The following is a 13,101-nucleotide window of genomic DNA, read 5'->3' as shown; positions in this document are numbered from 1 at the left end:
TTTAAGCACATTGAAGTATGTGCATTATGCAAGTTCCAAGATGTGGGCATCATTACGTGTTCTGTGGTAACCCACCCGTGCTATCGGCTATTTGTCGCCGAACTCGCAACATCGTTCCGCCGCCTGATATCCCGGTGCCACCAAGACAAACAAAACCGGGATGTCAGACGGCGTAAAGTGTAAGTCCCCATTCCCATGGAGTCCCATACTCCACGGGAATGGGGACACGGAAGCACCAGCACCGTTGCTAACAGTGCCAGTGCTTCTGTAAAAACCATGCCTGTAGGGGCCGGCGACCCCGTCAGGTCAGACCTGCTGGGAGCAATTTATACAATTTGAGTACCATTCGAACCAGTGAATAATCCAATGGCGACTAAAACTCGTTTATAGTGTGGCCCTCCAAACTAGAAGCAGACCAGACTTCTCTGGTTATTTGGGTATTACACTTTAACATCTGGTCCTCCGCCAGATGTGAATAATCTCAGAGAAGCTGTGGGGAAACTCAGTTTATGGCAGATCGGTACCTGGGAAAAGGTTATTGGCTAATACTATTGAGGTGTTCAGATTGGACCCTTAAATCAGAAACTAAATTCTTTGTCTACTCAATAAGGTCACTCCTTTTGGACATTATATGGGCCTCATCATTTGTTGAGTGGTATCCCGGCGGTAAATCTTCCAGAATACCACCAACGCAATTACCGTTGCCGCCACTTGATCCGGCTGGTGGTGGCCGTGTAAGTCCCAATTTTTTTTAGTCCATAGGACTCAATGGAGCATTGCTGGTGCAATTACTGCAGCGGTAATTGTGCTGTGGTAATTGTACTGAAAATGAGCGGGAAGTCAGAGGTGAATATTCCCAAGTTTCCCCAAACTGGTAAAATGAGCGGTGCTGTAATGCAGCGATAACGCAATTACCGCCTCATTTTTATGGCCAACTAGGGGTATGCCTGCCCTTTAATCTATATGGCAACTCAACACACTTCTATGGCCCCCGACTCTCATATGCAAAGACGTATGTTAATACATTATATTTATGTATTGGCTCCCCCCCTGCCCTCTGGCACTTGCCATCCTGGGCCCCTTTCCGCACTCCAGCCCCCTCCCTGCTGCACTTATTGTCACTGCACTTGCATGATCTGAATGTCACAAGGCCTAGTAGGACCATTGCCTTACTGTTACTGTTTTTCTCCTTTGGTCCCGCCCCCCCACCCCCACATTGTCTTGTGGCGCCTTGAAACACTTCTGTATCGGTGTCATACAAATGTCCAATAAATAAATAAATAAAATAAAAATAAATAAATGTATTGTCAAAAGGTGCCGGCCTGCCTTCAGCCGCTGTTTAGACACGCCTTAAATTGAACACAGATTTTGCACAACACTTCAGTCATGCATACATCAACTCATACAACCAAGCATATACACATTGTACAACCAAAACATAAAGAGTCAAACACGCCCAAACACCACCTGCATCTGTTCTTCACGAATATACACATTGTGACGAATCCAGGGAATTTGTCTTCTCTTCCCCTAGGGGAAGCCACCGCCTTTGGGACTAGGGAGGTGAGCCCGCTAAGCTTAACACCCCGTAGGGGGCAGGTCAAGCGGGTGCTCACTGGGGAAAACCCCTCTTCATAGGAATGGAAATCCCTCGAAAGGGATCCAATCATCCTCCCTTGTCTCAAGGTCCCAATATGTTTGTTGGCTATATGTGAGTTAAAATGTGTGACACTTGGGAAAATCCTGAACGAAAGGCTGGTGTGGTTTCTGACCCTTGATGCACACCGTCCTTGCCTTGGACGGGAGAGCGGTGGATGGTCTCATCCCGCAGCAGGGTAGGGGATAAAGAACCAATCAGAAAGGGACAAAGAGGAAGGGTGCCGTGGAGCTCAAGGAGCCCAAAAACGTCCTCCCGGGAGGTGTGGTCCGACAAGGAAAGTGTACACCAAACGTGGCTGACTGGGCGGTTGCTGAGCCCGCAGAATGGTCATGACTCTGCCGGGCCGGAAGCTCTTGGTTAAGAAGAGGACCGAGAGCAGGCTCAGAGCAAGACACGGTCACCCAGCGCACCAAGAAGTGACAGTCGGATGTCCCACCGAAAGTCTATGGGAAGAAATGGCCGGCTACGCCTGATGCGGAGCACTGTTGAGAGAGCGAAGAAGCCTTCCCGGGTCACTACAGTTCTCTGGCTCTCCTGAGGAATACTGCCAGGAAGCCAAGGGAACAGAGGCTCCAGAAACTTGGAAGGGGACAGCGAGACCCACTAAGACCCTAAGGCAGGGTCAGAGAAGTTCGACCCCAAGGCGCAGTGGAGAAAACCAAGGCCCCAACAGGGGGTGAAAGAAGTACGACCCCACGGCGGGGTGGGAAAACCAAGACGCCAAGGTGGGCTGGGTGAATCAAGACACCAAGCCTTGGTGAGAGAAGTACGAATCCAAGGCGGGGCGAGAGAAGCAACACCCCATGGCGGGGTGAGAAAACCAAGGCCCCAAGGCGGGGTGACAGAAGTGCGAGCCCAAGGCAGAGTGAGAGAAGACCCTAAAGTGGGGCGAGAAAAGCAAAACCCCAGGTTGAGGTAAATGAGAGAAAACCCCATGGTGGGGTAAAGAAACCTAGAAACCTAAGCAGGGTGAGAGACACATGACCCCAAAGTGGGACACATGAAGCAATACCCCAAGGTGGGGGGAACAGAGCCAAGACCCCAAGAGGGGTTAAGAGGAGCACAACCACAAGACAGGGTGCAGACCAGGAGGTACCAAACGTGAGAGAGTGCCAGGGCTTTCCTGGGTGGGGAACATCAGAAGAAAACCTAGAGTGCGCGTATGAACCAGGGATTCCAAATGGGAAGAGAAGGCAAGAGATATGTGTGCTAAGCACTTGAACTGTGTCTGTGCAAGAAAGCCATTTTATTGACCAAGAAACACCCCGGTGGAGGTCAGAAACCAGCCACCATTAATTTGTTGAGCAATCTCCCTAATTGCATCTTTGCTAAATTTATGTTTTCGCTTTTTCTTTAGTGGTAGGGACAAAAATAGGTTAGCATAGATACTGACTTCAAAATTACACAAAGTGGAAGATCGTCCCATCACAGAAAGGGGTAACCTCGGCTTTGGGCAGGCTGATAAGAACTTAGCCCGTCTTCCCCAGATGGACTGGCACTATACCACCACCAGTACCAGATCTGGCCTTTGCCCAAAGGAACAACCAAAATCTGGCAGAAGCATTTGAAAGAGCTATCACTGAAGAAAAGGGCATTGAGCAAAGCAGACCCTTCTTTTTGACAAAACAGGGCTTACTTTACTGAGGTTATCTGGAAAGGGATGGCACTCGGAGGAGCCAGTTGTCATCTTTCAGAGTTACTGAAAGATAGTTATGGAACCGGCTCGTTCCCACGCAACAGCGGGCCATCAGGGAATAGGGAAACCCCAGGACCAAGTCCCAAGCATATTCTACTGGTACAGCGTGTATTCTCATGTCAAGGCCTACAATTATCATTTAGTGGTGGGACAGAATTAGGTTAACATAGGATTCTGGACAGAGGACTTTTTCCCTGTTTATACAACATCCTGACTAGCCCATTTTTAAACTTCTTTTCTTTATAGAGTAGTGCAGAGAAACTTAGTCTTAGGGGTAGCAGAGGCTCTGCGTGTTCTGTGATGAATCCTGAGGGAGAGGCCCTTCCCATGTGGCCAGAGTGGTGAGGCCGCTACCCGATAGTCCCCTCGGGGGTGGTGCACAGCGGGAGGATCTCATGGGGAGAGACTTCCCCTCTGCAGATAATGGAGGACATCTCTGGAGAGTGCGGTATGACAACCCTCCACCAACGCACTACACCCCTCCATACCCCTCAAAACCAAATCCAATATCCCAAACGTCCATGTATCTTTTTAAGTCAGAGGACTTAACATGTACTGAGAGGAGGAAGAATAGGTATTACCTAATATAGACACACTTAAGAAAGACTGGGACGAGGAGGTGGTTCAGAAAAAATGGAGAACACTGGTAAGAAGCTGTATGAGCATTCTAGTTGCCCTGACCTGTTTGACATGAAAACGAAAGGAGGACTGGCTATGTTGTCAAGCCATCCCTTGAGGAACCACGAGCGGGGAAGTGGTGCTGCACAGAAACAAGAAAAGGCTACTGACCAGGACACTGGCGTGGAGGGGATGCGTCCCTAATCGGTCCGAAGTGGAAGAAGTGACTCGGAAGCTGGCAAAGCAGAAGTTCAGAACGGAGAAGAAGCTGGACTGCACGATCAAATCGAGACGTGCAGTCTCTGAGGGAACAGAAGTTGCAGAGCCACTGCAGGATTTTGGAGGGTGATGGATGCCCCGGAAAGAGCGAAACAGAAGAAGAGAATGACCGAGACCGACTGGAGGTCACCAGTGAGAACGTGCAAGGTATCTGGGTTGCCGGGACGGTTGGTGGGGGCTAAGAGAGTTGAAAGAGACTCAGAGGAAGAGAGCACTTAAAAACCCACACAGCAGGGGCACGAAGGGACCCTGTGGTGGGGAAAAGTGAACAGAAAGAGTGTTGAACACAAAGAGAGAGAAAGACGGGTCTGGGGCCTGCACCTACGAGAGAGAAGTACAAATCATCTTCTTCGTGGCAGTACCTGGCAGGAGAGTAAACCAGGTCCACCAAACCAAAGCAAAATAGAGGCCCAGACCTGGGACCCGCACCCCTAAGAGGGAACTATAAGTCATCTTCAGTGAGGGGGGATAGCTCAGGGGGAACGCGTTTGTCTATAAATAAATAAACTAAACTAAACAATGCAGCGCAACACAGGTTCAAATCCCAATCCCGTGCTTAGAAACCAATTTCTGGTATTAAGTGCATTATAAAAGAACAATAATAATTGTAATCTTTTTTGTGGCAGTACCGGGAAGAAGAGTAAACCAGGTCTGCCAGAGCCAAGCAGTGGAGAGATACGGGACTGGGATTCGCACCCACAAGAGAAGAGAAGCAGAAGCCATCTTCCTCGTGACAGTACTTGGCAGGTGCGTGAACCAAGTCTGCTCAAGTCTAGAGACGAGGAAACCTGGTCCTGGGACCCACAATCTGAAAAGACCAGAGAAGGTGACCCTCTCCCTCGTGGCTGTACTTGGCAAGTCAGAAGATTAAGTGAGCTATTCTGGGGAAACCTGGGTCAAGAACCATACTGGTATATGAACTATCGAGAAAGAAGGAGAACAGTGAAACAAGGTTCATCAGGAGAAGGGACTCATTCCTCCTGAGTATCGTGGAGTGTAAAGTGACTGTGAAATCAAGATACAAGGAGAACGGTGACCTTCTCCTGTTAGTGCTACATCTACAGGAAAAAGGGCAAAACTACCCAAGAGGCCTGGGGAAGGGAGTCATTCCCCCTGGTTGTGTGTGAGAAACAGTGAAGCCAGAGACAAGGAGATGAGTGTCATTCTCCCAGTAGTTGAATCTGAAAAAAGGATCAAGCCCCAGAATATTGTGATCCAGGGAAAGGGAGTCATTCCACCTCGGCTGAGGAAACAGAGACCTTTTCTGATGGAGAGTGTTATAGTATTGACATTCCTTTGTGAACTACTGGGACCAGGGGAAAGGAGTCATTCCCCCGACTAAGAACTTGCAACCAGAACTGTTCTTCCATCCAGGAGACGAGAGTCATTCTCCTGGACCAAGAACTTTGACGCACCTTCTAAATTAGTTATAAGTGTAAGGGACAACGTTAGAGTTTTGACACAGCACGGTGGACATTTTGTTCACAGGGAAATTCTGACAAACCCATTAGCATTTTAGTTGAGGCAGGCAAACCCCTCACAGTAGTAGGGAAAGTTCGGTGTTCCCTTTATTTTCTTGCTGTATAAAAGTCTATATCAACCACTATGCCACCTGTGTGCCAGTCTCCTCCTTCTGCACCCTTACAGTTCTAATAATGGAACATTTCCTGAAAATGCCGTCCTGTCCGCCTACTGATTCGGATCTTATACCCACAGCCCCACCCACACCCAGACGTAACATGTGAATAAATTGACTTCTTAATCACATTTACTTTGCTCTAAGATCTTGCATATAAACATTTATTTTGTGCAATTTGTGCTTTTAGCAGGTGGTGGTGATATTGATATTGATATTTTATTTCTATTGCGCTCGTAAACAAGTGTTTCAGAGCACGACAAGGCAAGTGAGGGGAAAAGGGGAGAACAAAACAACGATCTTACTAGGCCCAGTGACATTGAGAACACGCAAGTGCATGGGAGAGGGGACGGGGAAAAGTGCATGGAAGGGGGGAGAAGGGGAAAGTGCTGAGCAAATGAGAAACAGATAAATAATAATAAATAAATTAATAAATGCAACAAACATTGGTAGTGCAGCCAGCAATTGGTGGTGAGTAAAGGTAGTTTCATGGTAAATTGCTTTAACGGCCTTCTTTAATGTGTTTTGCTTCTTTTTATAAATATGTAATCCAGGAGGAGGACTGGTCGGACGGAAAGGCTGCACCGGTTCGGGGGGCCGGAGCGACACCATGATGTGTGCCGTGTATGGCTGGACCGAGGAGATGTCCTTCTCTGGGACATCGACGGGCGACATTTGCATCTGGAGGGATTTGTTTCTTATAAAGACGGTGAAGGCCCACGATGGACCTGTCTTCAGTATGCATGCCTTAGAGAAAGTAAGTACCAGCTGGCGAGACTGTGAACTGAGTGCAGACTTCTGGGTGCAATAGCCATATACTCATTCACTATAGTCATTCCCTGAATTGGCATCTGTTTAAAGATACTGCTATTCTTATAGAGTCACATAGCCATATGTTTCTTCAACAGCTTTCTATAATTTCTTCATCTATATATAAAGTTTGTATCGTAGCATTGGAATGCTATCAGAACATATACGGAATTTGATATTTGTTTTAAATATTGCTTTATTGTCTATCTACTTTTTTTTCTTTACCCGTTCCTTTTTTTAAATATTGCAAACCATGTGCTCACCACATTCATTGCAAAGGTTCTATGTACGTTGCATTACAAATGTCCATATATGATTATTTTGTATTATGTTTATCACATATAACAATATTAAGAGTTATTTTCAATGTCCAAGTTGACTTGTTTGAGCATGGGTGTCGGTATTGTCTCTACGTTCTATAATCTAAATCAAAAGCCTCTCTGCATCTCTACATTCTACCATCAATGCCTCTAGATCCTATTCTCCTAATTCCACGTCTCACCTCTACATTCTATTCTATTCTCCTAATTCCACATCTCACCTCTACATCCTATCCTCTTCTTCTAATTTCCATGTCTCTCCTCTACATTCAATTTTATTCGCTTCATTCACTGTCTCACCTCTACATTATATTCTCCTAATTCCATGTCTCACCTCTCCATCCTATTCTATTCTCTTAATTCCCTGTCTCTCCTCTATATTCTATTCTATTCTCCTAATTACCTGTCTCACCTCTACATTCTATTCTATTCTCCTAATTCCATGTCTCACCTCTCCATCCTATCCTATTCTCCTAATTCCCTGTCTCACCTCTACATTCAACCATCAATGTCTCACCTCCACATTCTATTCTCCTAATTCCACGTCTCACCTCTACATCCTATCCTATTCTCCAAATTCCCCGTCTCACCTCTACATTCTATTCTATTCTCTTAATTCCCTGTCTCTCCTCTATATTCTATTCTATTCTCCTAATTACCTGTCTCACCTCTACATTCTATTCTATTCTCCTAATTCCATGTCTCACCTCTCCATCCTATCCTATTCTCCTAATTCCCTGTCTCACCTCTACATTCAACCATCAATGTCTCACCTCCACATTCTATTCTCCTAATTCCACGTCTCACCTCTACATCCTATCCTATTCTCCAAATTCCCCGTCTCACCTCTACATTCTATTCTATTCTCCTAATTCCACATCTCACATCTACATCCTATCCTATTTTCCTAATTCCATGTCTCTCCTCTACATTCTATTCTCCTAATTTCAAGTCTCACCTCTACATTCTATTCTAGTCTCCTTATTCCACATCTCATTCTCCTAATTCCATGTCTCACCTCTACATTCTATCCTATTCACCTAATTCCCTGTCTCACCTCTACATTCTATTCTATTCTCTTAATTCCCTGTCTCTCCTCTATATTCTATTCTATTCTCCTAATTACCTGTCTCACCTCTACATTCTATTCCATTCTCCTAATTCCACATCTCTCCTCTACATTCTATTCTCCTAATTCCCTGTCTCACCTCTACATTCTTTTCTATTCTCCTAATTCCATCTCTCACCTCTACATTTTACCCTATTCTCCTAATTCCCTGTCTCGTCTCTACATTCTATTCTATTTGGGATTTAGACTGCATTCTGAGCATTTTGATTGGCTAAACCGCAGGCAATAACTTTCCATGAGTGCTAGCATACCTATTATGCTGCTAAACCCACATTTTCCAACTCTACACTCTATAGTCTATATTCTACAGCTCTACATTTTACATGTCTGCATTCTTCAGCTCTACAGCAATGTCTATATACATTCTGATACATATAATTCTCTACATTCTACTTTCTAGATTGCTATATTCTAAATTCAATATCTCTATGTTCTATATCCTGCATTCTACATTCCTAATTTGGCTTTCTACTACTCTTCAGTCTACATTTCTACATCCCTAATTCTATTTTCTACCACTCTTCATTCTACGCGTCTACATCCCTAATTCTACTTTCTACTACTCTTCAGTCCACATCTCTACATCCCTAATTCTACTTTGTACTACTCTTCAGTCTACATCTCGACATCCCTAATTCTACGTTTTACCACTCTTCATTCTACACGTCTACATCCCTAATTCTACTTTCTACTACTCTTCAGTCCACATCTCTACATCCCTAATTCTACTTTGTACTACTCTTCAGTCTACATCTCGACATCCCTAATTCTACGTTCTACCACTCTTCATTCTACACGTCTACATCCCTAATTCTACTTTCTACTACTCTTCAGTCCACATCTCTACATCCCTAATTCTACTTTGTACTACTCTTCAGTCTACATCTCGACATCCCTAATTCTACTTTCTACTACTCTTCAGTCTACATCTCTACATCCGTAATTCTACTTTCTACTACTCTTCAGTCTACATCTCTGCATCCCTAATTCTACTTTCTACTACTTTCCCTGTCTACACGTCTACATCCCTAATTCTACTTTCTACTACTGTTCAGTCTGCACATCTACATCCCGATTTATAATTTCTACTACTCTTTAGTCTACATCTCTACATCCCTAATTCTACTTTCTACTGCTATTTAGGCTTGATCTCTACATTCCTAATCCAACTTGCTACTACTCTTTATTCTACTTTCTACTACTCTTCATTCTACATCTCTACATCCCTTATTCTACTTTCTACTACTCTTCAGTCTACATCTCTACATCCCTAATTCTTCTTTCTACTACTCTTCAGTCTACATCTCTAATTCTCCTTTCTACTACTCTTCAGTCTCATCTCTACATCCCTAATTCTACTTTCTATTACTTTTCAGCCTACATCTATACATCCCTAATTCTACTTTTTACTGCTCTTTAGGCTTGATCTCTACATTCTGAGTCCTACTTTCTACTACTCTTTATTCTACTTTTTACTACTCTTCATTCTACATCTCTACATCCCTAATTCTACTTTCTACTACTCTTTAGTCTTCATCTCTAATTCTCCTTTCTACTACTCTTCAGTCTACATCTCTACATCCTTAATTCTACTTTCTACTACTCTTCAGTCTACACATTTACATCCCTAATTCTACTTTCTACTACTTTTCAATCTACATCTCTGCATTCACGCCAAGCCAAACATTTGTGCCTATGATGATTGGGGACTCCATGTCCCAGGAATGTCATTTTTCCAAACATAGATATTTATATTAAAATAAATAGCTAATGCTTTCTGTGATTTGTAGTCTTCGTTGATGTATTTTTTCTGAAGCAAATTATATGCATCCTTTGTAAAACAAAAAAAAAGAAAGGAAAAAAAAGAAAAGAAAGTGAGGACTGAAAATGGGGTGTCACAGTGAAATGCAACCATGTGCATCATTGAAGGATCCAAGCAAAAGAGAAATGCTGAACAAATGGTTTTCCTACTGGCAATTATGTATATGCTCACTACATACATGCAATCTGTAATTACCCTGTCAGTGGTCCGCGAGTGACAAGAGGTGTTGCCTCTCCTGCCAACTCATAATTCATATGTTGATGAAGTAGCAATGCAATCTATTCAAAACCAACCAATACTAGAGTAGACTCATTGGGGAAGCCTTGACTCGGGAATATGTAATAGGCACAACACAGAAAAGGTGGGGATTCCCTGTGGGCATGCTGCATTTCCCTGCAGTGTGCATGAGAACTGGAGTTCCCGCAAAGGGTGGGAGAGAGTTCCTTGGCTTAGAATCCAGGATGCGTGGTCAAGATTTGTGTCTGGGAGCTCAGCTCCTTAAACTTTAAAAGGGAACTAAGGCTCCCCACACCTCATGGGACGGTGTAGTCTCCAACTGCAACTAACTGACGAGAGCCCCCCCCTTCCACAAAGTTGCATCCTGTGTAGAGTGGAAAATGTAGGCCATCGCCATAATGGTTCTTATTGCGGCCTCCCTCGAGTAGCGCCTTAGGCTAGCACATGATACTTAATGGCAGTATGTGGCGTGCCAAGCATAAATGTGTGCTTTGCATGGTGGACGCCCTATGGTTATTACAATTATTATAGGTTTTTTATAACGCGCTTAATACGAAAGAGGTTTCCAAGACGAGCATGTTGCCACTGAGCTATACTACCCGTTACTACCCCATTTTGAATTACTGGTGCCAAAAGGAAGAGAACCTGCACCTTCTGGATCAGTAGAAGCACCATAGACGGACCCCTTCTGTAATCCCAAAGAAAGCTAGCTTAACCACAAACGCTACCAAGCTTCTCTTGTGCAAACATCCGTTTCCTCCGCGTCCACTCTTCCTCGTCCCAGCACTTATTAATGAGGTGTCCCACCTCTCCACAGGAATCCTCTTTCTACTTCTAATTCCTTTAGTCTCGCCCCATCATCTCCCGCCTCCAGTCTGAACAGCCTGCCTTGCCCAAGACCTCACAGTTTGTTTTTTTCCTGCCTTTTCCCCACTACCTCAAGGGGCCCTTGCAGAGCAGGGGCCCTCTCTGGATGGCAGGCATTCTCCAAGGGGTCCCTGCAGGACCCCCTGTTGAGTTTTGGGCAGGGTGCCTAGTCCCTCCTACCACCGCTGGTGGTAGAGGAAACACGCCCCAGTCGGGGGTGGGGCCTGGGGGGGCATCACAGAGAGGCACACCCTGCACAACTACATGGCCCGGGGTATTCACGCCCGGTGGGGTGGGGGCGGTGGCTCTGGGACGGGAACATCAGGAGAGGTGGTCCCAGGGGGAAGCAGCTAGGTCCTCCAACTGGAGGGAGCTCTCGGTGGCCTTCAGGGCTCTGAAGTCATTTTGCACGCTGTTCTCCTCCGCTCGGACAATTCTGCCACAGTGGTGTGTTTCAACTGCCAGGGGAGCTCTCGGTCTCGGTTTTTTGGGTCTCCTCTGTACTTGGGCAGAGTCTCATCTTCAGTCGCTGTCTGCATGTCACATCAGGGGCCGGGACAATATGGTGGCAGATCGCCTCAGCAGAGTGTTCCCCTCGGAGGAGTGGATCTTTCGGAGGATGTGCAGGGTTCTGTGGACGCCTCCTGTAGATTTGTTTACCTCTCCCCTGTCTGTGAGTCCCCTGGTTTTTCTCCCCGATTTCTCTCTCCAGGGATTTGGGGGGTGGATAATCTGACCTCCCCGTGGCCGCCGGGGCTCCTGTATGCTTTTCGGCTCCTTTCTCTCTTTTCGGAGGTGTTTCTGCGCATCCGGCGCTCTCAGGCGGTGGTGATCGTCGTTGCCCCACTTTGGCCTTGCAGGTGCTGGTCTCCCCTTCTTCTAGATTTGGCTGTGTCCCCTCATGCTCCCTCTAAGTGGGAGTCTGGCACCGGGGGTGGCCCCCTTAGGCGTGGAGGGTCCCAGGAACTTGTTCTGGGGGGCTTGGAGACGGAAAGGGCATGCTTAGTTTCAGGGGGGGGCTCTCTGACGAGGTGGTTTCTCACATTCAAAGGAACCGGCATCCTTCTACCTTGAGGGCCTACAAGAGATACTGGGGGCACTTCATGTCCTGGTGTCTGAGTCATGGCGGTTCCTCCTCCTTGGGTTATGGGGCTCCTGTGCTGCAGTTTCTTCAGGATGGGTTTATGTCATGCGATGAAGTATTAGTTGCTTGACAAATACCCTCCTTGGTTCCCTCCTCCTCCTCCTCACCTGTACTGGGTTCTTCGGAGGAACCGTCTGTGTCTATGTCTCTCCTTTCTCTCCAGAGGTCCAGTCCTTTCTTGTTGAGTTTGGAACGAGCTCCACTGGAAGCCACCCTGCCCGCTGGCAGACAGCAAGGCAGAAGGGGCCCTCAGGGAGTCCGCCCCCAAACCAGGGAAAAGCGTGGCTGAAAAACCCTGGTGTGCTGGGATGTAGTAGCACTACGGATGTCAAGGCTGAAGGCTTTCCGTTGAAGTAGATGAGAGGAATTCAATTCCCAGAAGACACTGCTGGAGTCTGGCTAGCGTGCGTATCTTGAACGGTGTTTGGATGGAATCCGTAGCCGAGTAATGAAGAAGAGGCCTGCAGAAGGCTGCGGTGGGAAGGAGCTTACAATTGTAGAGGTACGCGCAGAAAGGGAGAGAAAGCACTAGAGCGGGAGAAGGAACAAGGGCTACCAAGCGGGAGGAACAGAAGAGAGGAGGAAGCACCATGAGCGAACAAGGGCTAGGAGCTGAGCGGGCAATCACTGAGGACTGACAAGAGGAAGCAAGCGGGAATACACAAGCGGAGCAAGAGAGGAGCATTAGCGTACGAACCTGGCGAGGAAAGCAAGGTTGCAACGCGTCGACTACCGCGTGTGACGCCTATTTGTATGCGTCATGACGGTAACAGTGCAGTGCGTGGGATACTAGACCGCTGGTGAAGAAACGGGATCAGCCCTTCCATTGGCTCCATAGCTTCCATGGAGCTCGCGTCATGACAGTTTAACTTAGGTCTCTGTG

General features: G+C 46.5%; 1 protein-coding gene across 1 annotated transcript in view; it reads left to right on the top strand.

The window, feature by feature from the left end:
* Positions 1-13,101, top strand: part of EML5 (EMAP like 5) — a 772,681-nt gene that overhangs the window by 530,252 nt on the left and 229,328 nt on the right. The window contains exon 18 of the mRNA XM_069637955.1: positions 6,444-6,646. Within this exon, the coding sequence (XP_069494056.1) occupies positions 6,444-6,646 (203 nt within the window). The remainder of the gene's footprint in view (positions 1-6,443; positions 6,647-13,101) is intronic.

The sequence above is a fragment of the Ambystoma mexicanum genome, chromosome 14, assembly GCF_040938575.1.
Source record: "Ambystoma mexicanum isolate Mex_15411 chromosome 14, UKY_AmexF1_1, whole genome shotgun sequence".
NCBI lineage: Eukaryota > Metazoa > Chordata > Amphibia > Caudata > Ambystomatidae > Ambystoma > Ambystoma mexicanum.
The sequence above is the reverse complement of the archived record's forward strand: the minus strand, read 5'-3'. Positions and strand labels throughout refer to the sequence as shown.